The following is an 18,427-nucleotide window of genomic DNA, read 5'->3' on the forward strand; positions in this document are numbered from 1 at the left end:
ATGAGTTGTGCCACCAAATTTTACATGTAAGGATCCTATCTCCATCCTTCTGTTGGATTGCCACCCAAAGCTACATATATATCCTCTTTACATTGGCTCCTTCAAGACTTCACAGAAAGATATATAAGAATATGAATTCAAATTAGTGTTGAAGAAATGATTTATATGATCTATGTCAATTTCAATCTAAATCATCTTCATCTTTAAAGAGTTTAGTAATCTTGCTTAACATAAAAAAATAATAAAAGTTTCAAGCTGGTAGGGTCCTATGTAGTGGCTTGCTCCCTTCTTTTGTCAACAGGAACATCTCAACTTATCAACAAGGATAATTACCAGGAAGGGAAAAATAAATAAAATTCTGGAATGATATATCCATGAACTACATGTTTTTCCCATTTTTTCAATGCCTTTTTTACATCTCGCTTTAAAACTAACAGTGGAAAATACTATTTTATAGAATTTTTTCCCTTTTCTATCTTTTTACATTGAAACAAACAGTGTGATATTACACTTCATGCCTGTATTGGTTAGCTTTCAATAAGACTGAAATCATATAACAGGAAAAAATGATGGCCAAAGTTGTTGGTAATTATCATGTGCCTTCTCACATTCTCTCTCCTCCTTAACATGTGAGGCCCTTATACAAACCATGCAGAACCCCTTCCAATGCTTTCATTGGATTGGTATAGAGACTCCATACCACACACTCTCTCCTCTCCGTTCTCAACACGTGGGGCCCTTATACAAACCATGCAGAACCCCTTTCGATGCTCCATTGTGCTGGCATAGAGATTCCATACCACACTCTTTCTCCTCTCATCTGTCTCTTATACAAAGCCCTTGCTTGGTTTGGGGGATTAATTGATTAGACACCCGAGAACCACAATCTTTCCTAGGATAAACACTTCCAATGCTCTCATTGGGTTGGCATAGAGATTCAATACCACACTCTCTCTCCTCTTTCCCCCTAACATGTGGGGCCCTTATATAAACCATGTAGAACCCCTTCGATGCTCTCATTGGGTTGGCACAGAGATTCAATACCACACCGGCAGCATGGCGATCCCCATTCCTTGTATTATAATAAATTGTTATCTCATCACATTTATTATTTGAGTTGGAATTGATCGTTTCTTGGAGTTGTAGACTTACTATGGATATCTTTGGTTTATTAGGATGACTTTAGGAACACGTTGAGGGGGATTTAAATAAAGGGTGTAACCCTTTATGGGGACAAAGAGAAATTTGAATTTCATTGATCAGATTCTAACATAACTTCATAACTCATGAGAATAGGTAAACTCGATATCCAACATTCCAACTTCATCATCTAGGATTCACACACAGCCCAAGAACCAACAATGGCAGGAAAGTGGGGAGGGATTTCTTGTGGTACTAATGGGGAGCAACCAAAAGCCTCCCTTATTGACCACCATTGCCTAACAATCAAAAGACAGGTACAGTTCTCTAGCAAAAGGAAAGTGCTATATTGAGTGAGAGCACTAATAAGAGGCATTTGTTCGAGATATGATCCTCCAGTTTCACAATTGCATGATGAGTAGGGTTTTCTTCATGATCCATCATTTTGAGTTACCCTAGGTAGATATATAGTTTGTATAATGGTAATGTGTGATCTAGTGGTGTTATGGTTTTGGGTAGAAAAATAGTCTCTTTGTGAAAGTGGTGGTTATGGTAATGTGTCAATAACAAGAATTGAACTCTTGATTCGATAAAGAAGGGTGAAATAAATACGAAGATCGAGATTGAAAACCCTCCCCTCCTTCGTTATAGGAGCAAGCGTAGCTCCAAGATCTTACTTCACTCCAGGAACCTCTTTCTATTACAATCTATGGAACTAGATATGATAGTATACATAAACCAACCCCTGCTCTAACCGATGACAGGGTTGCCACTTATGAATCAGTGACAATTTAAGTTTGGAATCCATCCCTTCTTAACAAAATGGCTCACCATGCATGCATGTAATAGCAGATATCGGCCAAGAAGGAAAAATATTAGCCGTTTTGTACTTTGTTGTCTATGGTTTAGGATAAGGGTGGGTGGAAGGAGAGCCTTTTTAAAGCCATGTTTGGGATCTCTTCAGTTTCATCTATTTTGTTCGGATCCTACTTTTCTTCTGAACAAAGGGAAAGGTAAGGGTCTTTCTTTGTGGATCCCTCTTATTCCTGTTTAGTTCCCTTCATTTCATAAGTTCTTTTTATTTCTACATTTATTTATTACCCTCCCCCCTTCCCCCTTCCCACTTCCCACTTCCCCCTTCCCCCTTCCCCCTTCCCCCTTCCCTTTTTTTCTTCTGTTTCTTTCAGTTTCTTAGTGTTCACAAGATTCATTGAAAATGAACAAAATATGATAACGTCCCAACTTAGCTAACCTTAAGATTTGATTTAGGATGAGTTGAACGTCCCATCGCATTCCATTTATATCTTTTCCTTTTAGAAGGAAGAGGAAGAGTAAGAAGAAGAAAACCACAAGCTATGAAGCAAAAGATAACTATCAAAATCATGACCCATATAAATCCCAATGGTGTGCGGTGAAGGGGCGGTGGGAAGGGGTGGCCACTTGGGATTGCACTAAGAGAGCATATAAGCATGAGCATGATGATGAGGATGTAGGCAAAAGCTAGGGCAAAAGTGATGGTTGAAAGTTATAGGAAATCAACAAATCAGGTATTTGAGATTTTGCATATATATATATATATATATAAAGAGAGAGAGAGAGAGAGAGAGAGAGAGAGAGAGAGTCTATCAGCTGAGCTGACCACATAAAAGAGTCTTCAAAGTTGAATGATACATAGGAGTTGTTTGAGGAGGAGGATTTCTAGGCTTTAGGTTGGGCTGCGGCCGTTGCTCACATCATCCCATCCATATTTGTCCTTTCCTTTTTAATTTTTATTGTTATCCTTCTTTTTAAGTTGTCATTGCCAAGCATCTCCACTTGTATTTATACCTCATGTCTTCCAATTCTAATCATGCCTTGTGGGACCCTTTTGCTCTCTCTTTCAAACTTCCTGAAGACAACTCCTCCTCCCCCCATAGTATGCATTCGCAGATGGTTTTCTGGTTCTTCTCCCCATAGTTTTGCATGCACCTTTGCCACCCCTAAATTGTTTCTATGTCTCTTCTAGACTCACCTTTACCATGTTTGGTTGTCCAGAGATCTAAAGTTTTTAGAGGTAAAGCTTGGGGAGTGTGTTTTTAAGGAAAATTAATAATGGGTCACAAGAGTCACACCCATTCCAATGCATTTCATCCAGAAAATTCTTACATTTCTAGATGACCAAACATATAAAGCCCTGAGATTCATCCACCTCTCCTCTTCCATTTATTTTTTATTCTTAATTTCCTCCTAACAGCATTGTTGATCTTTGGAGAACTTTAGAGCAGCCTAAGAAGCGTGAATACTGGCCCAAGTTTAATAAATAGCCACATCAGGTCTTAGTCATTCTAAGTTTTTATTGACTCAATATATATTTTTTTTTTTTGATTCATGTAAAACTCATTAAGATCAATTTTTTTATTAGGCCATATATTATTCATAGACGATAAGTATAGTCTGCAATTAATCGATACGCTGAGAAAGAGCAATTTAGCGTACGAGGCTCCTACTATTTTAGGGTCTAGGAGGGGCAATGTGTAGCTTTATCCCCTATAGTGTTTTCAAGTCTATAATTTTATATTTATTTTTTTTTCTTCTCACCCATAAAATAATTATAAATTCAGCCCCACATTAAAAAAAAAAAAACCATCACTCTAACCAAGTTTGACCCATTTAGTTCACCAGATTTTGAAAAGAAGGAATCAACTTGAAAAACCTGAATTTTCAACTATGGCTTTATAAATTCCACCAACTAGTACACTCCCTGATGCTTTTACCTTTTGACTTGCATGTGGGCATCCAGCATGGAGGCATGCCTCATGCAAGGTTATACCTACATTGTTCCGGAGGATCAACTCGGTAAAGAATTTCCTTAACCTCTCCCCAAGTTCTGTTGTGATTAGAATTAAAGAAAAGTTTAAAACACCAATGCTTATTGGTGAGTATCATAGCCAAGACATGTGGCAATTGAAGGAAGAGACTTTGTCCTTTCTCCTCCTCCTTCACCTTTAGATACTGTATTATTTAATCAAATGAGAGGACAAAATAGCAATTAGATAATGGGATTCTGAGGCTGATGTGGACAAGATAAAGTTGTCAAAAAATTGTGATTTCCCCCATTGTGGCCTGTGGGATGGAGAGGATTCCCATAAGATGGACAGAGTGGAACACTGTGGTTCTTGTCTGTTAGCCCCCTAGATATTATTAATAACAATGGTTAAGGAAGAAAATAGCCTTTTAACTGAGATTGTAGGCTTTAGAGCCGGCAAAGTAGTAATCCAAAACCATTTTATCATCCAATCAACCATTATCATCTCTTACTCTATCCTCACTAACAACATCAAGCACGATAGAGAATTACTAGAAACAATGAGGAGACTTATATGGCTTTTCATCACATGGGACAAAGGAGAAAATGCAAAAGGAGAACATGACATTACCTAATTTGTCATTCCACTGCACATGTGTTCGCATATGCATGTGAAGTACGACCTCAATATTTTTCATGAGGGCAGAAAGGTCATATCATTGTCATCTATATCTGAGTACAGATTCTACACTTCTAAATGAAGTTGCTTTCCTTTTTCTTCAAATAAAAGGAAGGAGAAGATTTACCTTTGCCACTATACTCCTATACCCTATTGACACCATCTGAACTCATTGGTTCTCACTTGATAAGATGAGTAAGAAAACTTGATCATAGAATATATATATATATATGTTTCATTAATTTTCTTGTATTTTAATCATTAAAGAAAATATTGATAAAAACCAAAGATCCAATGCATTCATACCCAAATCCAAAAAGGTTTTCATAAAGTAATAAAGTGATGCCACTGATTGACATAAACCGGTTGGGCCATCAAATTTATGAAACATGAGTGGTGAAGAGGATCATTGGTGATTTGACCCTTTGATTGGATTAATATCCATCATAATTTTCATCCCCACCACTTGGGATGAGGTTGACAAATATTTTCTCAATAGAAGGTCAGATCAGATCCCATCCATAATTGAAGAGATTATTATGAGAAACTTGGGTCCAAAGGTTTAACATGGGATTGGAATCATTTGCCTCCATTAAGCAGTTAGGCTTAACCCCACCTCTTGTTTGACCCTTTGATTGGATTAATATCCATCATTAATTTTCATCCCCACCACTTGGGATGAGGTTGACAAATCTTTTCTCAATAGAAGGTCAGATCTCATCCATGATTGAAGAGATTATTATGAGAAACTTGGGTCCAAAGGTTTAACATGGGATTGGAATCATTTGCTTCCTTTAAGCAGTTAGGCTTAACCCCACCTCTTGTATGAGAATGATTGATAACTTAGTTCTTAAGCATCCAGGCACCAAACCAGTGCATGGTCATGACTCCTGAGTCCTGACTCATGACCCATGAGTGGATCAGCCATTCTCAGCCTGGAAGGGCTCTGGATCGGATCCTCTTAAATGCAGTAATTAATTAACACAGGTAGCACTGGCTATCACGAGAAAGGAAATGACTTACAGGGTGAAGTGCTTTAGCTGAGAACCCTTTTTGAGTTCTTGGCCCAACCATAAGACCACTAGGTCAATAGACAAGAGCAGAGCCTCCCCCTCGTAGTGCCATACTCTTAGTCCTACTAAAGTCCTAGACCTGAAAAGAACCCCTTTTTATATCCTCCTCTTAAAAAAACGTCTGCAACACTCCGAAGTTCTAACCCTTTGTCCTTCGACCAATTCTTTTCACCTTTTTATCTTTCTGGTAGTCAGTAGACAATCACTACTGGGTTTATCAGTTTATGTCCTTTTTTTTAGTCTCTCTTTTTAAACTTCGAAGGCAAAATGGTTAACAAATAACACTTTTGTGTGCATCATCACCCTCACAACCTGCCATTAAACTTCAGAGACTATAGTGTTTAAGGGGAAGAAACTTAAGCAGGAGCTAAAAACTGAAGTGCCCACTTCACTGGTTCTCTCATTTTCATGGTCGTTGCTTTGTTTCTAGCTCAACCAAATCATGGAAGAAACTGAAGACTCTAAATCTAGCAAAACCTGCAGTTCCGAGCCTTGGAGTTGCAGAGGGAGGACTCAACCTCATCAGCGTCGGCATCCACTTCCTCTGCTTCCTCATTCGTTTCATAACGTATTTGGTTACCATGACCACCGGTTCCAAAAGTCTCCAGCCCTTCTTCCTTTACCTCCTCCGATACATCTGCAACTACCTGTAATTTCACCTCCAATCCAAACCCAGAAGTTTAGATCAAAAACCCATATGCAGCACACTGCATGGAAGCAGAAAAAGCCTACCCGCACCAGCTCTGCGGATACCCAGGTCTCAGCATCTACTGTTTCACAAGGTAAGTATTCGTCTTCTATTCCTTCCCACCCTCTTGCTTCCTCTGTTCTTCAACATTTTTTAATTCCCTGTGACTGTTCATCTCAAGTTACTGGTATGAGTTTGTACATTAACGGTTACAGAACTAGAACTCTTTTTCAATGGAAAAAACACATGCCGGAATCTTCTGATGTTGGCACAAGAACTTAAACAGAAATGGAGATATCTTTTTTTTTTTTTTTTGGTTCATCACAAAATACTTCCTGAATAGTTCCTTGTGTTCTATATCCACGATAGGATCGACTCTCTCTGAAACGTTTCCTCTTTTTTTTTGGCTGGTTTAGCAGTAGAAGAGGGTCTTCAACAGAAACAAAGCATGCCAACCAGAGGAGAAGATAAAAGAGGAGAAACTGCTCAGCAGGCGCTCGTAGCACCGAAAAGACCAGACTCTGGTGGCATAGAAGGTTCTTTGATCCCCCTCCTTGCTAACCATTTTCTCGTCCAATTTGATTCCTCCCAAAAGATTTTCCATTATGATGTCGAGATCTCTCCACAACCTTCCAAGGAAGTCGCGAGGATGATCAAGCAGAAATTTGTACAGGACCACTCAGCTGCATTCTCCAATGTTCAAACAGCCTTTGATGGCAGAAAGAACCTCTATAGCCCTGTGGAATTCCAAAACGACAAGCTTGAATTCTACATTAGCCTCCCAATCCCCATGGCGAAATCCATTTGGCCGTCTCAGGGAACCAGTGATAGAACAGAGAACCACCATGAACTTAAACTTTTCAGAGTAAACATTAGGCTTGTTTCAAAGTTGGATGGGAGGGAATTGAGCTGCTACCTGAACAAGGAGGGTGATGACTGGGCTCCTCTTCCCCAGGAATATCTCCATTCATTGGATATTGTCCTCCGGCAGGGCCCAATTGAGAAATGCATACCAGTTGGTAGGTCCCTGTATTCAAGTTCAATGGGTGGAAGTAAAGATATTGGAGGAGGAGCAGTTGGGTTAAGAGGGTTCTTCCAGAGCCTTAGACCAACTCAACAGGGTCTGGCCCTCAATGTGGATTTCTCTGTGACAGCTTTTCATGAGAGTATTGGCATAATCCAGTATTTGCAGAAGCGGCTTGAGTCCCTAAAAGATCTTTCTCAGAGGAAAACTAGAGGTTTGGTGGGGGAAGAGAAAAAAGACGTAGAGAAGGCCTTGAAGAATATTAGAGTATTTGTATGCCATAGAGAAACTAATCAGAGGTATCGAGTGCATAGCTTAACTAACGAAGCAACCGAGAATCTCTGGTTTAAGGACAGGGGTGGGAAGGATTTGAGATTGGTTGATTACTTCAAGGATTACTACAACCTTGATATACAGTTTAGGAACTTGCCATGCTTGCAGATTAGCCGGAGCAAACCATGTTATCTCCCTATGGAGCTCTGTGTGGTGTGTGAAGGTCAGAAATATCTTGGGAAGCTCTCTGATGATCAGACAGCAAGAATCCTTAAGATGGGATGCCAGAGACCTAAGGAACGAAAAGCCATTATTGATGGAGTCATGGGAGGAACATTTGGACCAACAAGGTAACTAGACAAATTTCTCAAATGGGTTTTACCTAATTTTGATCTCTTTTTGGCCTAAATATTCCATGACTGTTCCTGTATGATCCCTCCCCCCTTTCCCAACTATAAAAGAATTCAATTCTCGTGATTTCTTAGGATCTACTGAGTTGCTGAATAACAAGCTTTCTTTTTTTATATTGACAGCAGTGAGCATGGAAGAGAATTCAAGCTCCATGTTTCAAGAGAAATGACCAGATTGAATGGCAGAGTACTTCAACCGCCCAAGCTGAAGCTTGGGGACAGTGGCAATGTAACAAATCTAGTTCCTTCCCGCCATGACAGGCAGTGGAACCTTCTTGATAGCCATGTCTTTGAAGGTACTCGAATAGAAAGGTGGGCATTAATAAGTTTCGGGGGCACTCCTGATCAGAGGTCTAATATTCCAAGATTCATAGACCAACTATCTCAAAGATGTGAGCAATTGGGTATCTTTCTTAATAAGAATACTCTTATTAGGCCCCAGTTTGAACCAATCCAAGTTCTCAACAATGTCGCTTTGTTGGAATCCAAGCTCAAAAAGATCCACAGAGCTTCATCAAGGAACCTCCAATTGCTAATATGTGTAATGGAGAGAAAGCACAAAGGGTATGCAGATTTGAAACGAATTGCTGAGACTGGTGTTGGGGTTGTGACTCAATGTTGCTTGTACCCTAATCTAGCTAAGCTGGGCTCCCAGTTTCTAGCAAACTTAGCTCTTAAAATCAATGCCAAGATTGGGGGCTGTACAGTGGCTTTATACAATTCATTACCTTCCCAAGTACCAAGGCTCTTTGAGGATGATGATCCTGCAATCTTCATGGGTGCTGATGTTACCCACCCACACCCACTTGATGATTCCAGCCCCTCCATTGCAGCAGTTGTGGGTACCATGAACTGGCCTGCGGCAAACAAGTACATATCAAGGATGAGATCACAAACCCATCGACAAGAAATCATTGAGGATCTTGGTGATATGGTGGCAGAATTACTGGAAGATTTCTACCAGGAAGTGAACAATAAGCTACCCAAGAGAATTATCTTCTTCAGAGATGGGGTGAGTGAGACCCAGTTCTACAAGGTTCTTCAAGAGGAGTTAAAGGCCATAAGAGTGGCTTGTTCTAGGTTCCCTAGTTACAAGCCTTCCATTACTTTCATGGTAGTTCAGAAGAGGCACCACACAAGGCTCTTCCCATACAAAAGTGACCCATCTTTAACTGGAGGCAACGTCTTGGATGAGAACATACCACCAGGGACTGTTGTGGATACCATTGTTACTCACCCAAGGGAGTTTGATTTCTACCTTTGTAGCCATTGGGGGGTGAAGGGTACAAGCAGGCCAACCCATTACCATGTCTTGTGGGATGAGAACAAGTTCACTTCTGATGAACTACAAAAGCTAGTTCATAATCTCTGCTACACTTTCGTAAGGTGCACCAAACCAGTTTCTCTGGTTCCTCCAGCTTATTATGCCCACCTTGCTGCCTACAGAGGTAGGCTTTACCTTGAGAGATCAGACTTACCATTATTTGCTAGAACCACTGCTGCACTCTCCAGATCTGCCCCTCCCAAGGCAACTCCTTTGCCAAAACTAAATGATAACCTTAGGAAGCTCATGTTCTACTGCTGATTTATACTTCTTTAGATATCATCCTGAGAGGCTCTTTGTTTCTGTTTTCTGAATACTTTTATAAATTAACAGTGAAGATTATACAGAATACTAAGTTCAGTGTTCATTTTCTTTTGTATATATGTATGGGAAAGAAATAGTGACTATAAGAGAGATTGTTGTGTTGTATTTCAACTCTTGACTACTTCTATTGTTGCATGGAGGAAATGTTAGGAAATAACAATGCCGTAGAACAGCAATTGACAAAAGAAAGATGAAAAAGAAATCACCCACACAAAACACACAGATTTACGTGGTTTATCCAAGATGGGTTGCATTCAAGCAATAACCAAAGCTTTCATTGTTTGGATGAAGAAATTACAAAACCCTAAATCTATCACCTCTGTTAAAATTACCTCAATATAAACAATTACCAAAAATGGGATCCCTTCCCTAATCCCTGGCCCCACTGTCCATCAATGCTGAGAAGAATCAACAATTACTTCTTAGATTAAATTGAGATCTAACTTCACCAACCAATGACAAAAGTTGCAAGCAAGAGATTAAGAGCACTGTCGTTTTTAATAATAGTCGGGCAAAAAAGCCTTAAACTAAGGTTCCTGACGTAGTAGCTTTTAGTAAATCGTACTGGGTTAGTGGAGGACGAAAAAGATCTTACAAGCAATAAAAAGTAGTTCAATATGAAAATCTATATAGTTCTGCAATTTAGAGGTCAATGAGTATTTGGGGAACATAAATCGATGGAGGAGGAGATCTCTTAGTCTGTGTAAAGAGGATCCGTTCATATTTCTTTTTAGTTGCAGTATTGCCCTTCCTTTCTCTCCAATCTCCATGCATGCAATCAGGGCAATTGGGCAAGGCAGGCAGGCTCGGCTGGCTAGCCTGGCTAGGCATTTTATAAAGTTAAAAACTTTTTCAGTCATTTAAAAGCCTATAGTGGTGAAACCCACTAGGCCACTAGTACAGTGTAGAGCTTGAAGAAGAGTGGAGAGTTTTTTTTTGGTAATGAGAAGAGTGGAGAGTAGTAACAACCCAGTATAGCTCTTACCTTTACCTCCAAGGCTGCAGGCCTGCAGACGGTGGAGTATGGACGGGGAAGAAAGTAAAGACAAAGGAGAGAAGTAGCAGTGTAGAGGGTACTGTAACGTAGGAGCCAGGAGGGAAGGAAACAAAAGTAAAGACTATAGAAAGGATGGGATTTGCAGAAAATGATACAGTAAAGCTGACTCTGGATTATCCCTTTTGTCTCTCTCTCTCTCTCCCTCTTTCTTTCTCTCTCTCTCTCTCTCTCTCTCTCTCTCCATAGCAACAGCGATAGACGATAATTACTTATCACTGTATGAAGCATTAAAGCACAGAATCTGGGCAGGGTCCAAGTACAGTGGGGGTTAGAGACAGAGTCACTCAGGACTGATTTTGGGTCCATCGGTTTCCAATCAAGGACCATCTCATTCTCAGGAATCAAATGGTTAGCCTTTGTCCTCTAATATGGGACCCACCCACGTGGCCATATATCCTTACATTTTATTCTTTCAAGGACTCGCTGTCTCTAGCCTGTACTGACTACTGTATGGACTGTAAATGCTCCAAAGACGCTTCATTATGCAATATGTACAAAAACTCACTCACTCTCTCTCTCTCTCTCTCTCTCTCTCTCTCTCTCTCTCTCTAAAATGCTCAGAGCATAGAAGAAAGAGGAGGGGGGGGGGGGGGGGGCGTCTCTCTCTCCCTCTACCTCTATCTCTACGTCTCTTGGTCTTTTTGTCTCGTTTTACTTCCATCTATTCTAACCACTTACCAATCTTTTTTCTCTTTTTGCGCTAAACTTTTTCTATACACTATAAGGGGTGCAAGTTCATAGTTAGTAAGTTCAGGATCGGTAACAAAATGAGATGGATACTTGTAGTAATTAAATGGATCAGATAGTAATAATATTCTTCAAAAATTCAATGTTATAAAATTTATATGGCAATGCTATGATACGTGTTTAATACGATTGCTCTATAAGTGAAAATATAGATATATATTTACCATGAAATATATATGTACTTCGGATTTTGAGTCAGAAAAAGAACTTAAAAAAACCTCTTTATGATTCGTTGAAATAAATATGAGGGCAAATAAGCATATAAGGACTATTCTTCTTTTTTTTAAATAAATAAACATTTTTTTAAAATAAAAAATGCTGGCAAAATCAGTAATATGAAAAAATTACTTGTTTAAATCATCATACCTTAATAAACATGTATTTTTTTTTCATATCCGAACACAAGACCCATCTCTCTGGGTCCTTTGATTTAGTTCTGTTTCGCTACATCAAAAGGAGGTGGTAATTCTCTACCTGATTTCTTGGCCCCTGGTGCTACAAAGCTCAGGCTTCATCATGTATGGTGGTTACATCCACCACCCTTTCTTGTAAATCCATACCATGTTGATGCCAGGAGGTTCTCTCAGGCATCTTTCTTTCAATAAAGTTTTGTTCTGACCAAAAAACAAAAAAAAAAATTATATATAAAAAATACAGATTTAGCAACTAAATGTTCGGTTACAATAAAAATACATATTTCATGCATATATTTACTAACTTATGGCCCGTCTGCCTGAATCAGCCCAAAATTCCCCCGGGAAACTCAGGGTTTAGATCAAGCTTTTTAGCCCATGGACTGAGCTAGGGATAGAGATATAAGAGTTGATGTTGCATCGGGCTTGTGGCCTTGCTCTGAGCCCATCCCAGCACTGCATATACATTCCAACAGTGGGAATTATTTCCCCCGCACTCCCATGGTACTTACACACACACACACACTCTCCCTCTCTCTCTCTTAACGCACAGTATCTGTTATCCCTAAAGCCGATATCGGATTGAAATAGATTGATATTAGATTGCTCATATCAGGCAGAAATACCTTTAATTTCCAAGAGAATAGATTTTTTAACTTTTTACCCTTGATCAGTACCGTACAACCAATATGTTATCAGCCAAATATTGAGTTCGTAGACCTGCCAAACCGATATGGATCACCCAATATAGACAATACTCATACTAAGAACCATGCTTTCTCTACTCCTGACATTTCCTATCATTCCTAACCTTGAGTGCCCAATATCAATTCATTCATGCTAATTGGCGTCGCATGAGAGATCCCCCCCCTTCCCACCACAGGTAGTGCGAGGATTGAGGAACCCTTGTCCACATTATATTATATAAATATGTTGGGAGAAAAAACTCAACTTGTCTAGCGTTTCCCTCACCCAGACACAACAGGGTATGAAAAGACAGCTGCTCCGTGCATTGGATGATTTCATACCCAACTGTGTCTGATCATAGAGCATTTGGGCAGGCAGCATTCTCTTGCTCAAATATGTAATAACCCATCAGCTAAATTAAGGATATGTTTCATTTATTCTTCGTTGCTCAAATATTTAATAACCCAAATACATGTCCAATTCTGTATCCTTGAACCGTGATCCTGACTGTTCAATGTGTACATATCATTGAAAGTGTCGGAATTAGTGTTCAAAGCTGCAGATCGTTTACTTCCCTCTTCCAATTAATTAGAGGTGGGCAAACAATATCACGTCACTGTATCTGAACAGATTTCCACAACAATTAAAGGTATAATTGGAGTGTCCCTTTTCCTGGAGCTTATGTATCAACATTAAGCGAAGTCAGCTGACATATACATATGAATGTGGGGAACCCCCTTCTAAAGAGTAAAAAAATTTCAGAAGCAACACTGAAGATATCAGTAAGATCTATCTGCTGAAAGTTCAAGCAACTCTCGAATACCTTCGTAAACCTGCAGTATCACCATGGCAATCAATTCATCAAGCACAGTTTTTTCTTTTTCTTTTTTTTTGGGGGGGGGGTGTTGTAGGGATGGGGAGGGGAGATGTAAGAACAATCCTCCAATGGGTTTCCAGACTGGATTTCAAGGGCATATGCTAGAGGGTACGGCTTTATCTCACTAGGCCTTTAACTCACTTCCCTATGTAAGAAGTCAGGAACCATAACATTGGGCTGAAGCTCAACTATGGCAGTTTAAGAGTTATCTTCGGTAGTTGATGGCCCTAAACTCAACTAGGAGATGTTGACTTCACAAATGAACTCCCATAAATATTCCACCAAATATGATCCTCTGATGAAACTCCATACTTCCCAATTTTAATTTCCTGGGAAGCAAGGAAAATTAGAGCAGTAATAGATAACTTCCTCATCCAATAAGAGAACACCCTAGTATGTTTCTGCCACTTCTTAGAGCCTTTTTTTTTTGTTTTTTTGGTAAATGCCACTTCTTAGAGCTACAAACTATAGATATTGGGCAGAAGCACCTGAACTACTTCATGATTCTAAGCATGTCATGTGAAATAAGAAACAAAATGCAATCATTACTGACTCAGGCATACCAACTTGATTTGGGCTTTGATTGATGCAATTAGTTGCGTATACTCCTCAATCTGCCTGCATAATACATGATTAGTCAGAAAGATTTCAGCATATCAATTAGATTATGCATACCAAAGAGAGGAGGGTGGGGGTGGAGAGAGAGAGAGGAAGGAGTAACATTTTTCATATGCAGTAAAGGAACTGAAGGTGGGGACCATTAATGTATTGTATTTAGTTTGTTCTAAACTATCAGTCTATGTTAGTGTCAAACTAAAGTATCAATATCAGTTTGATACAGGAACAGGAACACTGCACAAGGTGTCCATTCAAGCAACCGAATAGCTACATTCATTAGTAAAAATGTCAATAACAATCCCCCCCCCCACCACAAACAAAATGGAATTCCATTTTTTTTTTTTTGGGGGGGGGGGGGAGGGGAGGGTTGGGTTTTTGGGTGGGGAGAAGCCTGTCATCAAAATTTACTGTTCTTAGAAGTGAACATATAATCTTAAATGCAGATAACTTGCTCGGGGTGCATAGCCACTTAGAGAAACTCAGTGGCAACAGGGAAGCATACCCATGGTGAGGTGTCGAGCTACATCCAAGATGTTGAATCATTGTACTGAGCATAGTTTCAAACTGGCGTGGAATTGTTTTTCCAGAAATTTGGATTGGTTCAGAAGTTCCAATGAAATGCTAGGGAGCAAATAAATCGATTAACATCCTATAATTTTATATCCTTTCTTTCCTATTTCTCCTTAGCTTTCTACCGCTCAATAGGTATGACCAAACATGAGGATCAATAAATAAACAAATAAGTTGTAACATTTATATTTTTATTATCTCCCTTATTTCCTATTTCTCCTATCTTCATATGGACTACAGCTTGCATCCCTTTATCATCTCCCTAACTGTTTCCCAATTAACCATTCTTCCCTTATTTATTGGCATTTAAATTCCTATTCCATACACCTTTCATTACTGTCACCCTCTTGGTAACACCTCAAGATCTTAAAGATGAGAAGGGTACTTCAACCAGTCTCATTATTTTCATTCCTTTTGTTAATTTCTGGCACATTTTCTAGGTTGATTTCCAATTTCTCTGTATAAAGATTTCAACATCAATAATTTGTTCAACATAACTAAAATGGAAATGTGCATACCTATCTAATCTTTCTTCCTTTTTTGATATGAACTCCAAAGCTTCAGACCAGGTAAACTCTACATGAAAGCCCAGTCCAATGTCCACAAATATGTGCTGTGTATCTGGCCTGCGGCGACACAGAAGGCAAAAGAATATATAATAGCAGAGCAGCTAGGTTTGCCACCTGAACTCACTTGGAGAAACACCAATCACACAGCTCAAAGCCTCTACTCAATGACCAGTATAACCAGCAAATTAAATTATAAATGGTCCTAAATTCAATATACTTGTCATAAATAAGACTTTGTAAAACAGATATCAGCCACATGCTAGAGTGTGTCTGTGCATGCATGTGCCTTTTTTAATTTCATTTATATTATGATAAGTAACAGTCAAAGACAATAGAAATACAATGTAGTAATACAACACCACCACCACCTGTAGAAGGGGTATGGCAATGATGACTTGATTAAGATACTAATACATTAAGACCCACCCCACATCTCAACCGAACCATCATGAAAACAGAAAGCTTGGGTTATACATGTTGTGTATGCAGGTACTCTTCTTGCATTTTTCTCTTTCAGGGAGGGGGTTTTGGGGGACGGGTAATACTTGCATATCAGCATCAGCATGCATAACTAACTGCATGAATACTCTAGTTAAACAGCAGCCAGATGCTCAGAAAGAGGAGTTTCAAAGACATACACATCAGCTTGCATATACACCTCAGAACCAAGGTTGACCAAAGTACGGAGGCTAGTCACATCATTCTTCTCCAGATTCTCTATATTCCTTTTTAGGTCCAAGCTAGTAGAGTGTGAAATTAAGTCAAAACAACAACAAAGATGTATAATAGGGATCCATTATTCTCAAACGCCTCCACCATGAGCTCATCAGGAAAGCTTCGTTGATAACAACAAAGATTTCAATACATGTAAAGAACCATTTGAGATCACTAGCATTAAAATATTTTGTTAATTAAGAGGTAAGCAAGTTCAGCCAATGAAATCTGAAGAGAATAATAAAAGAAAATATCTGAGAGGATACAAAATTTTCTGTTGTTCAAAAACCTTGTCCCTGCAAAATAAGACCAGTAAGTTAGACAGTCTGTTAACCACCACCTTATATTTACATTACAGTAACCAAAGATAAATTCATAAATTACATTGGAAAAAAAAAAAGGTGCCCAACGTGAAGGACCTGTCACGAGGGACCTCATGTGCGCTCAAATTAGAAGAAGTTGCTCAGAGGATAATAGTTTCCCCCATGATATAGTGTTTAGGACCTTTTTCCTGGGGCATCTGGACCAGATTTCATAACATTGTCGCTACTGTCAGTTTGGTAAAAACAAATTAAACAAATTCTGTATTTATCAGTTTGGTATAACCGAGATTAAGCCCCAAGTGAGTTTCAAAATCTTAAAACAAATAAAATTTTCCTACATTTTTTCCCATTGGCCATTCAATATTTCATCATACATCCAGATCATCTGATCAGTCTGTCGTTCAGTTATATGCTCCCCGCCACATCACCATAAATTAAATATCAGTTAAGGTGGTTAGATATATGTCCAGTCAAAGGCTGACAAGTGATCATGGAACTGAAATGAGTGCATATAGCTGATAGACCCTCACTTAACGGGGTTAAAAGAAGACTAGCTGGACAGAAACACATGAAAATAATATACCGTTCAGCAATGGCACGGACAAGATCTGGCTTCAAGCGGCAGTCGATGAATTCCTCGAATCTCTGTACCTTATTCTCCCGGATCTCATCCATAGTAATCCTGTGGTATGGTGAATATTCAATAAGAATCTGACCCAATTCAATGCGTCATATGTAGAATGTGATGATATATCAAACCTGTAAATCAGCACCTGCAAGAGAAAGATGAGAAAGAAGAGATCAGAGAAGACAATATGATGGAGGAAGGAGAGAGGGAGCTAGAACCACGATAGATTCAGAATGTGTGTATCATGGTCTAGCCTCACCAATTGGAAATAACCCAAAATAAAGCTTATGTAGGGTGGATCATGGACAAGTGAAAAGTGTTTCCTTGAATTTGATCGTTTCTACCAAATTGTTATTGATGAAAATGTCAACAATGAGATAGCTGAATCAAAGCATGAAGACATCGTTGATGTCTTTCTCAATGACATAACAAGGGTTTTTACCTACCAAAAACCAAACATTTGCATGGTATATTTTTATGGCAGTACTTGTCTATTTATACGGCTTGAGTCATACATTGAATCTGAATTTCCCTGGTTGTGTGGAATAATTAGTTTCTCAACTATTATGAGTAAAAAACTGCTGTGATATTGCTGCTTTGATAAAATTAGTAATGATGAATGAAGCATGGTTATTGCTTCTGGTTTGGTGTTATAGCGTAGGTACCTTGAAGGCAAAGCTTACAAAACCTCTGTATCTGTGATTTATGGAGCTATTCTAAAGTGAATCTACTAGAACCTAACTTTGTTTTTTTACTTGTCTTCTGCTCTTTTTCTTAGTTTATTTGTTGAATGCATTGAATACATAAATTCATCTCCTAAACCCTGGCCCCTGTTGTGGTTCCTGAAACTCCATAACTCTCTGTCTCTCACCCGTGATCATATCAAAGCAATCCTCATGTAATTGCTTTGTTTAACAGTGACGGAAAAAAAATCTACAGAAAGGAGAGCGAGAGGGAGAGAGAGAGAGATGGATCTACTGCAATCAGAAAGTACTTACAGAGAAGAGTAGAATCGCTGGCTCAATGGAGAAGGAGAAGAAGGGAGATACTGCTCTGCCACAGCTGTAATCACTCTCGATTTCAATACTTCATGAGAAGAGAAACGGAGAAGACGAAGGGAGCAGGGGGTTTTAACTATGGCGATCACGGGCTTTTATGCAAAGAGATTAAGGTCACTGTCGCCGGCCGCTGAGAACGGAGATGGGGAAGAATAATGCTAGGGTCTCGCGGAGTACTCAACCTCTCTGATTAGCTTTTCTTAAACGAAGGGGAGAAGAGGGGGTTAAGGGATTTAGGGGTTTTCTCGAATGAAGGGAAGAAGGGTCGGGTTATTTGGTTTTGTTTTAATTTGTTTTTTATTTAATATAAACATATTATATACGCTAAGGGTATTTTTAAAATCCATAAATAAATCCATATATATAAAATTATAGAGTAGAAGATGTTTTCAAAAAAAAAAAATGGTAAATTGTTTTCAACTATAAATTATGCCAAGAACCCTAGA

General features: G+C 39.1%; 2 protein-coding genes across 4 annotated transcripts; one reads left to right on the forward strand and one right to left on the reverse strand.

The window, feature by feature from the left end:
- Positions 1 to 5,614: 5,614 nt before the first annotated feature.
- Positions 5,615 to 9,831, forward strand: LOC122077510 (protein argonaute 7). 3 transcript variants are annotated; one of them, XM_042643470.1, is made up of 3 exons: positions 5,615 to 6,459; positions 6,782 to 8,012; positions 8,199 to 9,831. In XM_042643470.1, exons 1-3 carry the CDS (start codon positions 6,120 to 6,122, stop codon positions 9,655 to 9,657), a joined length of 3,030 nt encoding a protein of 1,009 aa, XP_042499404.1. In that variant the 5' UTR covers positions 5,615 to 6,119; the 3' UTR covers positions 9,658 to 9,831. The 3 variants fall into 3 exon arrangements, with proteins under 3 accessions (XP_042499404.1, XP_042499402.1, XP_042499403.1); XM_042643468.1 differs by having other exon boundaries at positions 5,617 to 6,459; positions 8,196 to 9,831; XM_042643469.1 differs by having other exon boundaries at positions 5,618 to 6,459; positions 6,785 to 8,012; positions 8,196 to 9,831.
- A 3,336-nt stretch (positions 9,832 to 13,167) lies between these two features.
- Positions 13,168 to 18,257, reverse strand: LOC122075467 (protein UXT homolog). Its single transcript, XM_042640502.1, has 8 exons — positions 17,922 to 18,257; positions 17,055 to 17,068; positions 16,879 to 16,977; positions 16,239 to 16,268; positions 15,897 to 15,998; positions 15,208 to 15,315; positions 14,065 to 14,119; positions 13,168 to 13,457 (listed from the first exon to the last, which is right to left on the reverse strand). Exons 3-8 carry the CDS (start codon positions 16,968 to 16,970, stop codon positions 13,404 to 13,406), a joined length of 441 nt encoding a protein of 146 aa, XP_042496436.1. The 5' UTR covers positions 16,971 to 16,977; positions 17,055 to 17,068; positions 17,922 to 18,257; the 3' UTR covers positions 13,168 to 13,403.
- Between the last annotated feature and the right edge of the window lie 170 nt (positions 18,258 to 18,427).

This window comes from Macadamia integrifolia, chromosome 4 (assembly GCF_013358625.1).
Source record: "Macadamia integrifolia cultivar HAES 741 chromosome 4, SCU_Mint_v3, whole genome shotgun sequence".
Classification (NCBI taxonomy): Eukaryota; Viridiplantae; Streptophyta; class Magnoliopsida; order Proteales; family Proteaceae; genus Macadamia; species Macadamia integrifolia.